General features: G+C 48.0%; 4 protein-coding genes across 4 annotated transcripts; 2 read left to right on the forward strand and 2 right to left on the reverse strand.

Annotated features, from left to right (window-relative positions):
• Positions 1–33: 33 nt before the first annotated feature.
• Positions 34–620, forward strand: BP5553_06486 (uncharacterized protein; the record flags this gene model as incomplete). The annotated part of the gene is made up of 2 exons (XM_032015109.1): positions 34–113; positions 185–620. 2 exons carry the CDS (start codon positions 34–36, stop codon positions 618–620), a joined length of 516 nt encoding a protein of 171 aa, XP_031868530.1.
• Positions 621–965: 345 nt separating this feature from the next.
• Positions 966–2,817, reverse strand: BP5553_06487 (uncharacterized protein; the record flags this gene model as incomplete). The annotated part of the gene is made up of 2 exons (XM_032015110.1): positions 966–2,370; positions 2,459–2,817. 2 exons carry the CDS (start codon positions 2,815–2,817, stop codon positions 966–968), a joined length of 1,764 nt encoding a protein of 587 aa, XP_031868531.1.
• Positions 2,818–3,360: 543 nt separating this feature from the next.
• On the reverse strand, positions 3,361–15,663 carry BP5553_06488 (uncharacterized protein; the record flags this gene model as incomplete). The annotated part of the gene is made up of 6 exons (XM_032015111.1): positions 3,361–6,275; positions 6,337–8,097; positions 8,150–8,853; positions 8,903–11,150; positions 11,200–11,420; positions 11,618–15,663. The coding sequence occupies 6 exons, from the start codon at positions 15,661–15,663 to the stop codon at positions 3,361–3,363; spliced, it is 11,895 nt and encodes a 3,964-aa protein (XP_031868532.1).
• Positions 15,664–18,448: 2,785 nt separating this feature from the next.
• BP5553_06489 (uncharacterized protein) lies at positions 18,449–20,029 on the forward strand (the record flags this gene model as incomplete). Its single annotated transcript, XM_032015112.1, has 1 exon — positions 18,449–20,029. The coding sequence occupies one exon, from the start codon at positions 18,449–18,451 to the stop codon at positions 20,027–20,029; it is 1,581 nt and encodes a 526-aa protein (XP_031868533.1).
• Between the last annotated feature and the right edge of the window lie 47 nt (positions 20,030–20,076).

Raw genomic sequence — 20,076 nt, forward strand, 5'->3', positions numbered from 1 at the left:
TGGTCCCATTAGAACAGAATTATCTTCAGTGAAATGTCGCTCGGATTGTTCTCATTTGACGGCCCCGCGCTTACATCTCTTCGGCTCGCGCCTCTCGTTGCATCTACAGCATTGTAATAAAAAAAAGGACTTCTCTATTTCATGATTCAAGGATCAATGACTAATACTTGTGATTGTACTTTAGCATAACTGGCGTCCTCGACCAGCAGATAGCTTTCTCAACATTCGCCGAAGCACTTTCAGGCGGACGACAACCAGCCAACGAGACTCTTCCGCTCTGGCTATACAATTATACATGGCGAGTGATATGGGTCTGCGGCACTGCCTATCCTGCAACCATCGCCTTATTGGGTCTTAATTTGCTAGTAGACCCAGCGGATACAATGAGTACGCAGACTAAGCAGTTGTATACCGTTGGATTTGTGTTGACCGTCATCCACTGCTTTCCCTACCAATACGCAGCACGGGTCAGGAAGGCTTTGTGGACGAATCAAGGCAAGGTATCGGATGTATCGTCGGCGATGGCTTACTTTGCGGGGTTAAATGGGCCACGGTTGTGGGTGCTTGATGTTCCTGCTTGGTTCTTCATATTTGCTGCCGTGGTGTCTCAATTCGGATGATAGCTGGTATTTGGGAGTATCAATTGTCTGGTGGATTCGAATGAAACTGTACCCATGTAGCCCGCTATGTATAATGCAGTAAAGTGTGACGTAATGCAAAAATGTAAGGTCTAAGCATGCTGGACGCCTCTTCTATACAAAAGCTCAGTACATAAAATTTGAAGCTCACCAACTTGCATCCCGTGGCTTGGTCCCGTGCAATAGACCGGAAGGGAATGCCGTTAGATCCGCTAATCGATGCGCCTAGCTTCTGAGATAACATGCTCGTGAACCAGTAAGATCACGGATATGGATTTTCGCCTCGAGAATAAAGATAGACTTTCGTATATTCATACTGGCTCTATTTCAAACGTCTGGCGACGAACGCGGCTTAACCTCTCTCTTCATTCCAAACTCGGTATTGAGCCCAGTCCGCAGTTTGATCTCCTTCTCCATAAACACAAGCAAAACCCCAACCCCAGCAACTCCAATGGCCACTTGCCAAACCAGCTTGAGTGTGTCTGAATAGACGCTGATAATTTCACCTTTGATGGTATCCGGCAAGGAGTTAACGAAAGTGCTAGTAGCATGCTCGTAAGCATGGCCACTAGTCAACAGATTTCTCGTCGCAGGATCGCTAACGCGATAAGAGAGGTGGTCAAATTGATTGTTAAAAATAGCCCCAGGGATTGTAACTCCCCAGATGACAGCAAAGCCGCGCAGGAATCCCCAAGTACCTGTTGCTGTTGCAACATCCCGCTCTTCAAGCGGAGCTAGAACCGCCGGAAGGGTTGAGCTTGACACGAAACCAAGCCCTGCTGCTATGATAGCCTGGAAGCAGACCCAGGATGCGGTAGACGAGTCTGAACGCAAAAGAGTTAAGCAGCCCAGGCCAGTCACGATTAGTGAGAAGCCAACAAAGTGGAAAGGGCGATATTTTCCGAAGATGGCGAGAAGCTTGCCACCAATTGCTGCAAACGGAATCATAACTAGCACGGTTGGGAATAGTTGGATACCAGACCGAGATGGCGAAGATCCACGGACCCCTTGAAAATATACTGGCATATAGTACATAACCCAGTACAGGATGGCGGTCTGAATAAAAGTGAGGATAAACGCCGCGACGCTGGTACGATTCATGAATAGATGTGGCGGCATCGTTGGCTCCACACAGAACCTGGAGGATTCATAGATAGAAAATATCCCAATTCCAGCAAACCCGAGCAGCAGTGGTACAAGGATCCGCCAAGACGACCAAGGATAAGTTGAGCCTGCCCACGTCAAGGCAAGAAGTATAGCGACAAGAGATGCTATAAAAATGGTGTTTCCAAGGAAGTCGATACGCTTTATCCTTGCCATCGCGGTCGCTTCCTTCCTGTAGGTGACCTGGAGGAAGGCAACCACGATAAGTAAAGCGAGTCCGCCGATCGGTAGGTTGATCAGGAAAACCCATCTCCAGCTAATATTCTGCACGATGATACCTCCAACGAAAGGTCCAATACCGGTTCCGACAATAATAGTGCCGAATATAATGGCCATAAAAGCGCCTCGCTCTCGGAGGGGCACAATATCGCTAATAATTAGGTTACTAATGACGGTAATCCCGCCACCTCCAGTGCCCTGCACAACCCTTCCGGCGATGAGCATCGAGATACTTTGCGATGCGCCGCCAATAGCGCTGCCGACGATGAAGAGTGTTATAGCTAGGATCATAAGCCAACGTCTACCGAAAATATTTGCTGTCTGTCCATAAAGGGGTTGGAAGACCATGCTGGATTCATCTATTAGTGATCCACATAAGAATAAGATTCATGGCACCCCAGTCCAGAGGTTTCGAAGAGTCCTTTGGGATTACTGACCTCGTCAAGAAATATCCATTGACTGTCCAGATGTAAAGTCCGCTTCCGCCCAGCTCGTGCACAATTGTGGGCAATGCTGTCGACACGACGGTTCCTTCGAGCGCCGACAAGATCCCAGAGACGCAAAGAGCCAATATGATGCACCAGAAGCGGATACCACGCTGTGATTTGGGATCGCTTTCATTGTTGTCTGGCTGAATATCACCCGTGGGCTCCTCATTGCTGTTATTCTTCTCCCTTAGACGAGTGAAAGTAGAGTTTAGCGGAGGTTCATGTGCAATAGTATCCCTAGTGGCGCTCACGCCACTCTCTCCTTCGACCCTCCGGCCATCCTCAATGTATTCGTTCGCATCTGCCATGCCTGAAACCGTGGTATATTTTTATTGTTTTGATATTTCGCCTCCTTCGCACTACTGCGGCCCTGCGCCGGGAGCGGCGCCTTACTTATATTCACATCTCACCCAAATACCCGGTGCGCGTTAGATAGACAGGGCATGCTATTTAAGTGTTGTGCGCACAAGGTGTTCGATGACGCCGAAATGGTGTGGACTTTGTGCATCCTGATTCGGAAAGTGGCAACCCGGTTGTACCCTTATACACCCTGTCGGGTTTTCATTCGGTGAGCATCATGATACTATGATATTATGATGCGCGCCTCGGGCCGTCGACATCCGAGTACGAGTAATGTAATCTGTACTCTGTTCTGACGCATACAAGACACACAAGTATCAGGCAAAACCTCAAGGTTTTTATACATTTGTTTGGTGTCGTCGTGTTGGACGCAGGGCATCCTCGCTTTGGACAAGCACATGTGCTAAATTATTTGTACACACAAATTGTCTACTCGTAACCCGGACTGATAGAAACAGATGTAATCCGTAAGATAACCCATAACAGTCCGCTTATCTCCTGGAAACAAGATGGTTGTCGGCCGAGCCATCCCCGGAGTCTAAGATGATATTCTGCGAAGCAAACAGGTACTTAAAATCGAGCTTTTTAATCTCTCCAACCCACTCAAGAGCAGGGATCCGTTTGAAGGTTGCCTTCTCGTGGCAGTTGCTCTCTAGGTATTCCGACAGTTCACTTGCAAGTAACTTTACTTGGGCGTCGTAATGAATAAACCTTATAGAAGGAGCGTTACCAGTATGTTCGTCCTTCACAGAGCTCGTACAGATGCCTTGGGCAACGGTCTCAACAGGCAGGAGGTCTACCTCTCCAGTCCATCCACTTGATGCTGGGAGGGTTTTCATCTCGCGAGATAACCTCAGAAATTCCTGTTTGATGGCTGAAGGGGATGAAGACCTCTTGACAGCGGGGATGGTTCTATATATGCAGACAGGAATTCCAAAGGCTTCTGCAGCATTTTCTAGGCACTTCTCACTGGCCCATTTTGATGCGACATAGCCATTCGATCCATCCGTGGGAGGATGAAAATCCGTAGCTGACCTTGCAGAGAAGTTATTCTCACCCTGACTAAAATTAAATACCCCACCTGATGAGATAAAGTGAATGGGAATCTTGTGCAATGCTGCCATCCTCACCAGCTCCTTGGTGCTTGAGACATTGGCGTTGCGCAGCAATTGATAATACTCCCAGAATGACCTCTGGGCACCGTTGTGGATAATGATATTGACTTCTTGTGCTAGGTTCGCAAACTTTGTCTCAGAAAGGCCGAGAAGTGGCTCTGTCATGTCTCCCAGGTGCACGACTATCTTCTCGGAGGTAATCGGCAAAGTGCGCTCCCCTTGAGGATCCAGTTGTCGAACCGCTACGCAATGTATTTTAGAGACTTGGGCATCATCGACGAGGAGCCGCAGAATGGATCGCCCAAGGAAACCGGTCGAACCAGTGAGGAGTACTACTTTGGCAGTGCGGTGTCTTGATGTAATATTTCCCGGCTTGCTGATAGCTGACAAGCCAGGGAGAGAAGACGGTAGCGACGTCTCCTTTTCCCAGTCTATGGTGTCTGCTGGAATGGTGTTTTCAATCCTCGATGCCATACTTTTTAGTGTACTAGCTTCAAAAAGCTGAAAGAGGGGTAGGACAACATCAAATGATTTTCGAATCAATGATTGCAATCGCACGAGCAGCGCAGAGTTTCCACCGACATAGAAAAAGTCCGCGTCGGCATGAAGAGTATGGAATTTCAGGGCTTCGGTAGAGAGGACACTTTCCCAAATTTTCTTCAGCTGGCTTTCTGTCTGTGTGAGGGCTTGGGATTCGCTCGATTGCTCAGATCGTGGGATAGGAATAGCTTGAATCGCTATCCGGTCGACTTTCATATGATACGTCATAGGCAAGCTATCCAATGGAATGATAAATGTTGGCCGCATATAATGTGGCACAGGGAGGGAAGACCACAAATGTTTTAGGAATCCCTCCCTCCTGATAACCGGATAATCGGGACGGAACACCACATGAGCAACTATGGCTTGAGATTCGGAACGGAATGAGACCACCACATCTCGGAGTGCTAAATTCGCGCTCTGCAAGATAACGGCTTCGATATCTTGGAGGTCGATCCGTATGCCCCTCAATTTTATCTGCGTATCCCCAGAAATCCGGCCCTCTACTATCAAAGCACCATCATCTCGGAGTCGACCTCTATCACCTGTTCGGAGCATCTTCGTCCACCCCCGAGCGAGATACTCGGAGGAAGCATATGTGTCGTCGAGAAAGGTTCGGGTTGTGAGGTCATCATTGTTGTGATAGCCTGGGGAAACCCCTGCTCCTCCAATTACCACCTCGCCTGGAAACCCCACCGGTACAAGTTCCAACTTATCGTCCACGATATAAGTCGAGGAATTCCGGAAGGCAAAGCCTACAGGTATGCGTTCAGAGCTGCTTGCAGAACTTGAGCTTTGTCCGTAATCTAGCTGCGTTGTATGACTCGTGAAACTAATTTCTGTAGGCCCGTATATGTTGTAAAGGCGTAGATTATCCTTCGAGAGTGTTTGGAAGCTATGCTTTAGACTCGGAGTAAATGTATCTCCACCTGAGAAGGCCACTGTCCAGCTCGAATATTTCAAGGATATTCCATAATGAAGCCAGCTCATATACTCGGAAGGTGTAGCGAATGTGAGTGTGATATGTTCTTTCACGATGATCTCTGTGATGGCAATCGGGTCCCTGCGGCTGCACTTGGGTACAACATATACTGTCCCGCCATTGGGGAGAGCGAGAAGTGCTTCCAACAGGGACATGTCGAAAGTAAACGCAGTTTGCTGCAAGACAACTGGAGAGCCAAGTGAGAGGTCATGACTGGCTCCTTCTAGCGCGTTGAGTATGCCGGAGTGTTTTAAAATGATGCCCTTGGGGACACCTGTGGAGCCACTGGTGTAAATGATCGCAGCAATGCCCTCAGGCTGTGCGGTATTTACCACATGGTCGGCGGTGGTTTTTGGAAGGGAAGAAACATCTATTAACGCGGTATCCCCCACTGCTAAGAATCTTCCGGCGGTGAGCGTCACTTCGTGGCCGAGAATTGCTACAGGCTTGCAATCCGCAACAACGGCGGCCAACCGGTGGGGGGAATTCATTGGGTCCAAAGGAACATATATCCCACCGATTCGCATGATGGCAAGAAATGAGCTTACCCAGTCCGAAGAAGGCTCCTGGAATACGGCGACCGTTGAGCCGTCCCGCCAGTTACTTTGGAGTAGAGCAGCAGATATAGCAGCGGACCGGTCTGAAAGCGCCTGGTATGTCAGACCGGATGATATCCCATCTTTTACCGCGATGGCAGACCCTCGTTCGTGAATAATGCTATCAATCTGGTGGCACACGGTAGCGCCCCACTTTGATTGCAGCGTTGGTCCTATCATGTATGAGTTATCTGGAAACTAGTGGTGTTGATTGTATGTTTTCGGTGCACCAACCTTGCCCAAGCTTCAGTGATTTTTGGATACTCTCATTGCTGAACAGAGGGGCCGAGTCTGCCCCGATCCGAGGATTTCTAGAAAAGGTATCAAGCAGGCTTAGAAAGAATTCCATAAGAATATTGGCCTCTCGGCTTGGATAAAGGGCCTTTTGGACCATAAAAGTGATAACGGAATCTCCACCTGGGTTGTCCATGATGTCTAAGGATATATCATATGAAGTGCGCGCGACCTGGTACTCTAGGCCCTCCACTTGGCAGTCACCAAATGCTCTCCTTTCTTGCACGCCTTGACGGTAGTTGATGAAAGCCTGAAACATAGGAGAGGACGTTGCAGATCGTGGGACATCGAGCTCTTCTAGGAGGATGTTGAACGGAACTTTACCATTGGCCAATGCTGCGTATACTTTTCTTCTAGTCTCCTTCAACGCGTCCTCAAATGTTTGTTTGGGGTATGTCCGGAACCGTAAAGGAAGGAGGTTGAGGAACATTCCTATGCTCTCTAATATATCATTATCCACCCTGTTCGCATCTGCCATTCCGATGCATATGTCTTCAGTGGGGAGCAGTCGGAGTAGAAGTGTTTTGAAAGCTGCCAAATAGAAGTGGAAGGGTGTGACTTTGTGTTCCTTGCAAATTTCTTTTATTTGAGAGGACATTCCGGAATCGACTCTATGATTAACCTCGTTGTAGTTGTAATCCGTAAGATGCTGACGAGATCGTATGGCCGAAAATGGCAATAGGGGCAACGGCACGGGGGCGTCAATAAACTCTTTCCGCCAAAATGAGAGCTCGGAGTCCATTTGACCGGTCTTGATTTTCGTTCGCTCTCGAATAGAATAGTCACAGTAGTGAATGCCTTTGAAGGCCAGTATCTCTCCATTGTATGCTTTGGAGATATCCGAAAGGAATATCTCAAGACTAATTCCGTCCATAACAATGTGGTGGTACCCTATAACCAAGAAGTGCTTAATGGAGGATTGCGAGAGAAGCATAATTCTAAGGGTTTCGCCATGCTCGAGATCAAAAACATAATCACTCATAGCTTTATGCTCGCGGGCGACATCTTCCTTGTTGGCAATGGTGTGCCGTTCGAGATGCACTGTCGACGCAGGGAGGATAGCTTGGCGGTAGACTTGCCCTTCTTCGATGAAGGCTGTACGTAAGCCTTCGTGCATCTGAGCCACTTTTGAGATCGCCTTATCAAGGTCTTCTACCCTCAAGGGGCCACTGAGGCGACCAGAACACACAATATTAAAAGTTGTTTGGTCATCAAGAAGGCTTCTCAGAGACCAAAACCTAGACTGACCAAAACCCATCTCTTCCTTCCTCATAAAATCAGTATTTGAAATGAACTGGGATTTTTCGATCTTAACGAACGACGACGCAGATGTCGGCGTCCGACTTAATGTGCCAGTAACTAGTGAGGCTGATGACGTCGAGTCTTGTCTTTCAGGGTGTAGAGGGATTTCTCCGTGGCCCTGAGTCGATGTCGTCGCAGGTGCATCAGAAGCAGTTACGTTGGGAATCAACTCACGAGGGAGTTTTACCAGCGCACTGTCGAGAATCTCACCGATAGTGGCGCCTCCAAGAATTTTGAGAACTTGGATGTCAACTAGAAACTCCTTTAAAAACCATGACCGTATTTCAACCGCAATTAATGAGTCTATGCCTAGGCTATCGGCACCCTTCTCAATAATTGAGTCTCCTTTTCCTTCTAAGTCGAGTTGTAGTACAACTTGAAGTTTAGCCAAGAACGATTCTACGGATTGTTAGCCCCCTAACTCATTGTGTCACGAGCATTTGGAATTTACCTTTTAAAATCTCATAAACTTCGTTTTCGGTATTTGCTCCCAGTAACTTGGCCTTGAGAGATACGACGGTAGCAGTGTCACTCTTCTTAACCTCGAGGTTGTCCTGCTCGTTGGCGCAGTGCGAGAGCTTGGGGTTATCATACCATTGTTTTTCAGCCCCCTCCTCCGGTTCTACCTTCCGGACTCCAACAAGTACTTCAGGGTTCTGTTCAAAGTCTGAGCTACCAAGTAGTATTGCTTCCGCAAAGGATTGCTGAAAGTCACGTTCAGACAGCCACAGCCATCCTGCCTTGGACAACGACTGAAGAAGAAATTGGGTACCTTCTCTGGTTACATAACCAGCCCCCATAACTGCCCCGATATGCAGAATTGAGGCTGCGCGGCCTCGGCTTCTGCGCTGAGACGCAAGTGCACACATAAACGCATTCGCACCGCCATAATTAGCCTGGCCAGGGTTCCCATACACGCAAGCAAGTGAGGAAAAGAATATGCAGAATTGAAGGTTATCATCATGAAACAGTTCGTCGAGGTACAAGCTCCCATCAACTTTCGGTTTTAGGACTCTGAGCAGATTGTCAATGTCAAGATCGTTTATTAACATATCTTGAAGGACCATTGCCCCATTTGCAATACCGCCAACTGGTGGGCAGGTGCTTCTGATTTCTTGAACAAGCATCTGCAAAGCATTCTTATCGGTAATATCGCTGTGGGAGTCAGTTAACGATTCTAATAGGAGCACTGCGGAGTTTATACTTTGAGAAAACTTTTATTGTTGCACCGCGGCTCTGGAGACTCTGAATCCAGGCATCCTCAATTTTCGGGTGACGACTTGTCATAACAACGTGTCTTGCTCCTCGCTGGACCATCCATGTGCATAGAGATTGCCCAAGGTCGCTCGTCAGTCCGAAGAGAATGTACGTTTTATCTGCGGAAAATAGATCTCCTGAGTCAATAGGCTCAAGGGTTAGGGGAACGGTATCCGAAATCGTCCAATCAACTACGGCCAACGGCTCAATACTTGAAGACTTCAAGACGTGCTCAAGTGAGAACGTCGGTCCAATCATATGCGATTTGTTGCCGCATGCCAGGTCTCTTTGGATTTTAAATGAATTATGGAGAACGACGGGTATCCAACCGTGGGCAGCCTTTGGTGGCAATTGAGACGAAGCACCAAAAAGCGACGCTCTGTTTACGACCTTGCAACTTGGAGGAAGACATGGTTGGATGCTAGAGCCACCCCTTATCGGCTGTGTATCTGATGTAAAATTGACAAATAGGGAGGTATTATCAGGGATTGCTTGTGCAATCTCATGACCAGGTGCCATCGGGTGGATATAGGCCCAAGGGCTAGTCAATCCTTGCTTCTCGGCGTCATGAGTGGTGAATAGTATGTTGATGTCGTTTTGCAATGCATGCCGACAGAGTGCAGCCGCCATGTCTGGGTGAGGCTCATGGATTACCACCGAGGTGGAGACAAGCTCTTCAGATGCCACGTAGTGTGCCACAAGCTCATTTGCTACCACACGTAAGAAGTCTACCTCTTTACCTAGCGCGATATCACAATCGAATGCCCATTGAGAAGAAACTTCCACAATAGACGCGTTCGTCTTAGCTAAACCCAGAACAGTTTTATTATTTTTGAGGTTCGATCCAAGGACGAGAAAGAGAACCGTTGTTAAAGATAACCGTATCGATGAAACCAATGAATGTGTGACAGCAATGTGAACCATTTTATCGTCGTTGGTGTTTCCCTTGGCATTAATACTCTGAATATCTTTCAATTCGTAACCTGACCCAGTATGGTGAAGGTAAACTTTTGACTTCCTCGGGTCTATCTCCTTGGTGATTACTCGCCGGCCGGAGTTATAAACATCATTTCGAGGCTTATTAGCGATTAGTCGAGGGATGAGACATTTAGATTTCTCTTGCACCATCTCCGGTTCTTTGGACCATAACAGACTACCCTGAGACCGGTCATCTTCCCACACATCCAGCATGTGTGCACGAAGAAGCGACTCGCTGATGAAATGAGGATCAGGCTGTGCTTCAGGATCTATGTCTAGAAGCTGGAGTCGGACATGGGGCATCTCTTCCACCAGAGAACGACTAAACCCTACAGTTATGTTTGAATAAGGATTTGCTGACCGGCAGCCTCGAGTAAGCCAAAGCACTGACCTCGCCTGGTCAAACAATTGTTTGATACCTTCAAGCTTCTCCTTCGTCATACATTTAAACATTGGTTCATCAAGTTCGGTGATGCTAAGCGCTACACTCATTGAAGAAACAACACCCCAGTCTAGATCCTCGAGAATATTGACCTTTGTGATTTTCGTGGAATATGGACGCAGAGTCTCGAGAATCCGATCGACAAGCTGTGAAGTGTGTAGCGCGGTACCTCCAAGGATAAATAGCTCGGAAATTTGGGGCACCCCTTCTCGAGATACCAAAGGCCGACGTATGGCTGTGACCCGTTGGTCGATGGCCTGAGACGCAATGACGAAGCCAGGCCGGACCAAACCATCGCCTTCCGGAGTTATGGTATCCACCCCAGAGAAACCAGTTTTTCTCAAACATGTATGCCAATCAGCAGAGCTAATACATGGTGATAGGGTTCTGCCATCATCCACCCCTAGCCACCACCCAGGCAGCCCGCCAAATACAAATCCCATTCTCAAAGGAGGGGGATTTGTTAGCTCGCACATGATCAGGAAGCCACCTGGTTTCAAGAGTTTGCGGGCATTTATTAGCGTCGCCTCAATACTAGCTGTAGCGTGAAGGACTAAGGATGCGATAACCAAGTCGTATGTTCCTTGGCTAAATCCTTGTGCGTCAACATCCCTCTCGATATCAAGCGCCTTGAATATTATCCGCGACCTATGGTCTTCGAAGATGTTCTGGGCTTTCTCGAAGAAGCCAGTGGATATATCTGTGAAAGTATAGGAAGTAAACGCTTGACCAATATGTTTGAAAACACTCTTGGTAGCCCCACCAGTCCCCGCACCTATAGGGAAGATTAGCAACTGGCTAAAGCTAGAGAATTCAACTTTTACCTATTTCAAGGATTTTCATATGTGGGTATCGATGAGCCAGCTGTCCAACCATGCGGCCCAAGAAAAGTGTCTGCTTCCCGACTCCAGTGCCTTCAGCGTAGAGCCGCTCCAACATATTATCGCGCATCATGTGCTCTAGGATATTTGTTTCTCCTCGAACCGCAGCGGCCAAATTTTCTCCAACGGCACGAAGAAGTTCTAGCTCAAAGCTATTCGGGTATCTAGCATTAAAGTCAGTTATAGATTGCGTACGGTCGGACATAACCATTAATCGCACGTGGTACAATCAGGAGAACAGAAATAAACATGAAATTAATACGCTTGATTTCGGAAGTAGAAGGGTATAGCCGCTTAGAAAGAGACAAATATAACCAACTAGAAATACAAGGAAACTACTGAATCTACTGAATCTACTCACATTTGCATTAGGTCAACAATACGCTCCCTGGAATTGAGCAACCATTCTTTCTGCACGAATCTGCGCTTTCCACTAGCAACACTCGAGACAGTGTCGGTTGCATAATGAAGGAGCTGTTTGTGATGCCATTCTGAATTCGCCCACTGCTCCTCGGTCACGTCGTCGAGAAGCTTCTGAATATACCATAACGCAGTTTGCTCTGCAACAGATGCAAACTGCTGTTCCTCCACGGTAGGTTGATCGTCTGACGCGGCCGCTTCTCCATCTATAGAAGCGAGTCCCCAGTCGATGCGCGAGAACAGCTGACGATCGTGTGCTTCGGTTGATGGCGCAAAAGGCACCACAGAAACCCCTTGAGCCTGCAAGATAGCATGTCCACCGTTGGCTGGATACAGAGCCACATCTCCGCGAACTAGCATAGAGGTTCTATGTGTTAACGTACAATCAAAAGATAGTTGTGCATCCTGAGAAAGCCGGTCGCATAAATAGGGGTTGATCCTGATGCTCTGGATTTTGGTGGGCACATAGAGCTCCTTGAGACTCCCATCTCCTGGCCAGCAGAAGGCAAGAAATAAAGATTGAAAGGTGGCATCTAATAGCCCAGGATGAATGATAAGTCCGATTTTGGGATCCGCAAAATGTGGATTTATAAGTAAGCCCGTGCCTATATCCAACTTCCTTTTTAAATCGGATAAAGCCCTGAACGGGCCTGAATACCCATAGCCTAGATTGTTAAGAGACTCATAGAACAGATCGCTCTCGACATCAACGAGATTGGGTAAAAGTGGGGGTCGGGCTGGTAGCAAAGAAAGGCTTGGATCTCCAAACACAGCAAGTGCCTGGCCACTTGCCATAAGCGTCAGCCTATCCGGGTCATTTCCTAAGCCTGCATGATAAGTGAAATCTGCCATTATTGTGGTTTCTCCATTATTCTGCGTTTCGATATTTGTAAGAGCAAAAACAACCTCAACCCCTGCATCGTCCTCTTCAAAGGACATTGGCCTACCGATCGAAAAGTCTCGAAGTTCAATAACCTTGACCGGGCGTGTAATTGCCAATGCCTTCATTCCTTCCAGGACGGTAACAGCATACCCAGCCGCAGGAAATATCATTTGATCCTGGAGTTTGTGGCCACTGAGCCAAGATATTTCATTTGGTCGTAGGTGATTACGCCAGCTCCATGCTTCTTCAGTGTTGTCAATGCATGCCGTGCCTAGTAACTCATGACTACCTTGGGATCTTGTCCGAAATGCCTTTGTGGCACGGGATTCAAACCAGTATATCCTCTCGTGGTCCCAAGAGTAAGTTGGCAGGTCTTTCAAGGTCCGTGGCGTGCTTTGATCTTGTGAGAATAGACTTATGTGGCGGGAAAGATTGATGGCTGAAGGTCCAAGATTTTGCCATACGAAACACAAAGCATCTGAGACGGTCTCGGCGGCGTCCTTCTCCCTTCGCAAAAGGCCAGCATAAGGTATTGTCTGTCCAGTCAATTCTTGAATTGTCTGTAGGGCTGGGCCCTGAAGTGACGGATGGGGCCCGATCTCCAGTGCAATACTAAATGGCCCTTTCATGGCAATAGCCCGCTGAATCGCAGTTGAGAATAAAACAGGCTTGATCATGTTATCTTTCCAATAAGTATGTTCGAGGTCCTTGCGAATACCCATCAATTCACCATCTTCCACACTCGAAAACCAAGAACAAGTATTTGTCAGAGAACTGACTTTGATATCACTTGATTCTAGAGACTTTACATACGGATCAGCGCAAGGTACCATATGATGGGAATGATAAGCCGTGTCAACTTTCAACAGCCTCGCAAACTTTTTCTCATCCTCAAGAATAGTTTTAGCATCTTCGATGGCGTTTGCATCGCCTGATAGAGTCACGCTTGAGGAAGAATTCCAAGCAGCGACGACAATACGCCCTTCAAATTCGGGAAACTCGCAGAGTTCAATGGCGTCTTCCATGGAAGTGCTAGCAGCTAACATCGCTCCCGGTACCTTTTCGCTGCCAAGATGGGCATAAAGGCCACGATAGTAAGCAATTATGATTGCGTCGTTGGCAGAAATATAGCCCGCAGCGTATGCAGCTCCAATCTCTCCTGATGAATGGCCCACAACCGCTTCAAACTTGGCTCCAGATTCATACAGGAGGTCAACTAGCGCTACTTGGATCGCAGTACACAGTGGTTGCGATATCCCGGCCTCGTGGACTCTTGACTCCGATGCTTCAGCCAACAGTTGGCCTTTCAATGTCCATGAAGGCCGGTCTTCTGCAGGAAGACATGCAAGTCTTTCATCAAGTCGAGAAATAATTTCTTGAACTTGAGCTGATCGGGCAAGTAGCTCTTTCCCCATTCCAACCCACTGCGCACCTTGGCCTGTGAAGACTCCTAGAATCCGAGGCGAGCTGGTAGAGGAGCGAGTGCCAATATCAGAGGTTGATGTAGCAATGGCGCTATCAAGTTTTGACCAAAGTTGTTCATGGTTTAATGCCGAAAATGTAGCTTTTATTGGTAATGCCGATCTCCTAGCATATAATGTATGTGCCAAATCTCGAAGGTCGAGTGGGTTGCGAGTTTTAAGATAGGCAGAATATGCGGCTACCATCCTAGCTAGTGATTGGGTAGAAGTGGCCGAGAATACAAACGGCAGTGGCAGGTGGAGTTCTTTGATAGTGGCGTGTGTCTTATCGAGGATTGGGTCGAAGCTTTCGAGTATAACATGAGCATTTGTACCGCCGAACCCAAAGCTATTGACACTTGCCCGGCGAGGACAACCGCTTGGGACCACGGGCCAAGGAATTGCTACCGTTGGGATTTTGAGATTGTCATAGAATGGCTTAACAGCTGGGCTAAGCTTTTTAAATAGCATGTTGGGGGGGATAGTCTTATTCTTAATAGCCAAGACTGATTTGATCACGCCTGCAAGGCCAGCAGTACCCTCCGTGTGCCCGATAACAGTCTTAATAGAGCCGACATATAACTTAACAGCATCGTCAATTTCTCCGGCACCGCATGAGTTGTCTGAGTCGAAGAAAACATGGCTAATAGCCTCGGATTCAATTGGATCACCAGCTGGAGTACCTGTTCCGTGAGCTTCGAAGTACTGACAGCGGTCTTGCCTGTTCCTCGGATTTAGTCCAGACTTTTCATACGTTTCACGGATCAAAGCTTCCTGGGCTGTTGCACTAGGCATTGTTATACCCTTAGTTCGTCCATCCTGATTAACGCCGGTCGATCGAATGACACACTCAATATTGTCTCCATCTTCAAGAGCAGCACTCAAGGTTTTTAATACAATTGCCGCAACGCCGTCTCCCCGCGCATATCCATCAGCATCTGCGTCCCACATGCGAGACCGGCTTCCAGGAGAAAGCATTTTCAACTTACTCTCCCCGATATAGGGCTCTGGCGAGAGGATGAGGTTTGCACCGGCCGCTATAGCGATTCTGGACTCGCCCGACCTCAATGCCCCAGCTGCCAGGTGTACTGCCACCAAACTTGATGAACATGCCGTGTCGATCGTCATTGAAGGCCCATGCCAATCGAAGAAGTAGGAAATTCGGTTGGACATGATGCTGCGTGCCGTTCCTGTGGCCATATATATCGGTGTCGTCTCAGGATCTCGAAGCAGGTGATTGCTATACTCCTCGCACATTAATCCGACGAACACGGCCGTTGGTGACCCGCGAAGGTCATCTATGGGCAAACCAGCTGACTCGGTAGACTCATAGACTGTTTCAAGTAATAGTCGCTGCTGTGGATCCATGGAATTCGCTTCCATGGGGTTGATATTGAAGAATTGGGCATCAAAATGGCGATAGTCATCTGACAGCAGATATGATTCATGAACATCTGTACTCCCATGATGCATTCCATCTTCATGGTAGAAACCTGCCGGATTAAACCGCTCGACGGGGATTTCTGTGAGAACATCGCGCGGCTCTTTTAAAAGTTCCCATAGCGCTGATGGGCTTGTGGAATCGCCTGGAAATCGGCAGCCACTACCAATAATGGCAATTGGCTCATCCCGTTGCAAAGACATTGATGTTGAACAGTGGCAGTTGGGGGTGCTTTCGAAACAGGCCAGTGTTGAATACTAAAGCCAATAACGCAAAAGAGGACGCGTTCTCGCCCCTTGTCTCGACAAAGCCGATTTAGGGTATAGCTATGCCTGCGAGTTCATCGTAAATTCGATCAAGATAACACCATTCCCCCATTATCCATGATACTCCCTGGGTATGGCCATTATCCATATTCAGCCGCTTCCGCTTCCGAAAGGGGGACCTGTTAGTATTGACATTCGGTGGGGGAGAATGAAGAAGGTAGGACAAGGCAATGACCATGAGATACGATAAGTGAGGCTGAACATGGCCCGACCGAATTCGGAGGCATCGTAGAGAGCGTGCGAGGCCGAACCATGGTGCTGGGGAAATATTATGCCGAATATTGTGATCCTTTGGCTAGAAATGGCCGGCCATGGTAGAGATGTGATAAGGGGTAGGAAGCGCGTCGTTGAATGTCAGGATTGTCTTAGGTAAGCAGGTTAAACTGCCTCATGTCATGTGATGCATTCTTCTCTGGTACTACATACGTGCGTAGTATTTTCTCGGAGCAAGTTTTCAAAACTTGTTGGCTCGTATTTACATTATAATAGAGTTGATCGGCTCATCCTTTATGGACGTCGTGGTGTTTGTGGTTCATCCCCTTTTGGCTGAATAAGATGAAGCTATTTCATCCTCGAGTGGTCTTGGCTTACTTCCTCTTCCACATCCAACCAAACGAAAACAACATATTTGCAGCCATGAACTGACGTTCCTCCGTGCTCAAATCCTACATAATGATATATCTAGGGTTCCTCCGCACCTTACCTTCACTTAGCTTGGTAGGTTCCTAGGTCGGTACACAGTACATAGGATACTCTAGTCAGAGCCTTTCAGGTAACGTCGCCGCCGCTTAAAATGACGATCAGAACTTACAGAAATCGAGCAGTGCCACTATCCCGCTTGGCTAAAGCTATTCGACGAGTTACAAGTACAGCTACTTCAAATTCGCGGCTGTTGTTGCACTCAAAGTGGGGAGTGTCGGGAGCAGCTTGCGGTCGAGATCTTGTGGATGCAACGGTCGCGACGTTTGGCGGAAGGCGGGTTAATCCATTTAATATTCGAGCATTCTGTTCAACTGTTCATGTTTCAATAATACAGTTAAGATCCGCCCATGTCGGAATGCCCTGGGGCGCCTTATAAGCTTTGTCGACTTCGCCGTTGCTTATGTTTTGGACTTCCTACCGTTTTCACCTCCAAGACTTGTTCTCGCAGTACCCTTCTTACGAGCCCCGTACTCCACCCCAAGCATGCCCAACTAGGATCATCGTTATCACCCCAGTGGGATTTAGGGTGTGCTGGCGCCATCCGACTAGGCACTGATGGCGCTGGCTTGGTCTTGCATCACTCCCACAACGGGGCCAGTAAACCCCTCAAGAGTCCTCTACACAGTTTTGTATTACGAAAACCGCCCATACCATGTTCAAAAGTAGCCTCTGTATTGTCACGTTAGTTGAATCTGAACAAACGTCACTTCGGGGTGCGCGCTACCGGTCCGACGAAATATTTTCAGCTGCTGTTTATGTTGCACCTTGGCGGGTGTGCTTCCGGCTAAGCATGTCCAGGCTCCTTGGGCATCTAGGATGCTTCCTTAAGTTTATGTCTATCTCTCTACCATATCCAAGCTTCCTCGACAGTTCCAACACACCTCCTTCAGTCGTGGTACTTCGCTGGCGATCAAGTGATCACCATGCTGCTTGTTTATGCAGTAACTTGGTCTGTCAAACATGTATGTCGTACCAGAGAGGTTGTAGCACCATAGTTGAGCTTCTAGCCCCGGGGGTTGAACATGCAAGCCTGTGAACTCGAGTATATCAGACGAAGATCATACCCTCGTGAAGCCGGGAAACAGGCAGTCAGACCCCAGTTTGTATTACTTTGTAAGCTGTCCCGCTCCTCCATCCTGCAATTCCCAGTGCCATTGTTGACCAGTTTCCGCGTTTATGACACAATCCGAAAGAAGAAGCCCTCGAGCGAGGGCCTCGTATTATGGGAGTAGCATTTGCATGCTGTCGTCTCCCTCTGGGGAGGGTTCAGGGTACCCGTTATCAATCGTAGGCACAACATCTGTGGACTTGGCTGCAGACTGGGCCGCAGAATATGAATTGGACATGATAAGATGATAATCTGTACCACCCGGCCGGAGAAATTTCAGTAAGAGACCCAACTGCATTACGATTCTTGTTAAATTGAATGCAGCTCACCCGGCTCAGCTTGCGATTTCGCCCAATCGTGCCCCATGTGGAGGGAGGTAGCCATATGCTATTTCCTTGCTGCAGTGGCTGCAACGTATGGCAGGGAACTATGGTAGGGAACTATGGTAGGGGCCTACAGATCGGACGTGCGTTTTGCGTTAGCTCTAGAGAATAGGATTGAAGTCAGAAAGAATATGACTTGAATCTGTCGAGCTTATATTTGTGTCTCTACTGATCTCTACACGTTGGCCATGTTTCTAATTTCTTTGAAATCCCAACACTGCTCCAAAAGTCAAGTAATTGAGCTAGTCGCAAGCTGACAATTCACTGTATTGGACATCTAAAGGATAGCAACATGTCCAATAATCCGTCCAACCAATCGCGAGGCCCCACGCCCCACAAGGACTCCAGATCAGCTTGCGATAGGTGTCGTGGACAAAAGCTACGTTGCTTAAGGGAGGGCGAAGGCCAGCGCTCATGTAGACGCTGCCAGAAAGCTCGGGTCGAGTGCATTAGCAGTCCTCCGATGCACATGGGTCGTCGTCGAACAATAAAATCTAATCGTGCAAGAATGGAAACTTATCTAAAAGATAAGGACACGGCAGAGAGTATTGGGGCATCTTCAGCTGGTTCGCACATCGATTTTGAAGATCTTTCTGAGATTTTGGCCCCCCTCCCTTACTCGCCTGAGCCTTCATCAAACAACCATCGTCCGATTGACACCTCGAATTCATTACAGTACTGGAGTGGCGGTGGTGCGACGCCGCCTTCAACTTTTAGCAGTTTCCATTTTGAAAATTACCCGTCCATAGGAAGTAGTAGCCTCGAGTATCCTCACAATGGAGAACCACCACACTTCCGTACCACATTACCCAATACGGCGCCTGTCCCTCCCTCAGATCTTACACCACCATACAGCGAGGGTCTTGGAATAAATGAACTTCATCGGCTCGGAGACAATCAGGAGTGGTTTTCACTACATGGCCGCCCGCCATCGGAAACGGCAAGTCGAAAGGAGGCAGCCGATCGCCCACTCGAGGCCGACCAGTCTACGCCACCTACCTACAGGTCAACGAAGATTGCAGAGGACGGGAAATATATTCAGCAATTGTCTGAGTTAAATCAATCATTATATCTTCAGCTAAAAGCTTTGGGAGATGATTCCTGGGCTTGCTGTCTGCCATCCCTCTCACTGATATCCGGTTCAAACTCTGGCACATCAACAGAGGCAGACGCTACAAAGCCAGTTGGTGATATTCTCAGCAGCTCGGAAAAGTTCGTTGTGCTTATGAGCAAGTTTCTCCCACCGAAACAACCTCCTGAGCCTCTATATTCAATGCCAACCTCTGTGCATGCCGAGGCTCCCAAGCCACCAGACACATCTCTAAGCAACAGCAATAAGCGCGTCAAAGACAAGGAAGTAGGTGATTCACGTTCGGTCAAACAATCTGCCGAACTCTCAGAATATGATTCCCACCCTGGACCAAATTCCGTTTCCTTACTTCCTATTGATATTTCGCCTCGCCTCGGACAACAGTTTCCCCTTTGCCAATTAGATATTCCCACCATCCTCCTAATACTGTCGTGCTACATTCGCATGGCCTCCATCTACGCCAAATTATTTTCCCATATCAACAAATACCTATCGTTAGCATCATCAAATGATTCCTCCCTGCCAAAGTATAGCCCGGGCCCAAAAAACTCTCAATCACCGCCAGACTTTCATGCCAGATCCCCACTTCAAATCGGCGGCTTCTCGCTCCACAGCTATGGCAACATCCAAATCAAGATATTAGTTGAGATTTCTGTCCACTTCGTCACGCGAATCGAGGGGATTCTGGGGGTGCCCCGCAGGTATAGGCTGAAAAATGATTGTTGGAATGCGACTCAGGACGACACGAACTTAGCAGGCCGAGAAGAGAATGAGGACGAAAGTAGGAATAGCGAAGAGGGGTCCTCTTGTACGGAGTCTAGGATAAGGAGTTTGCTAGACATAGTAACTATGGTCGTAGAGCTCGATGGGAATGATGTTGGCAGCGGCCTTGGAGGCGGAGTCATGGGGTTAAGGGAGGAATTCATGGCTTTGCAGAAAAGGCTTAAACGAATAACGTGACAAAGGTAGAGTCGTGACATTGCAGAAATATAATATTAGAGAAGGAA

The sequence above is a fragment of the Venustampulla echinocandica genome (genome assembly GCF_003357145.1).
Source record: "Venustampulla echinocandica strain BP 5553 chromosome Unknown scaffold_4, whole genome shotgun sequence".
NCBI classification, from domain to species: domain Eukaryota; kingdom Fungi; phylum Ascomycota; class Leotiomycetes; order Helotiales; family Pleuroascaceae; genus Venustampulla; species Venustampulla echinocandica.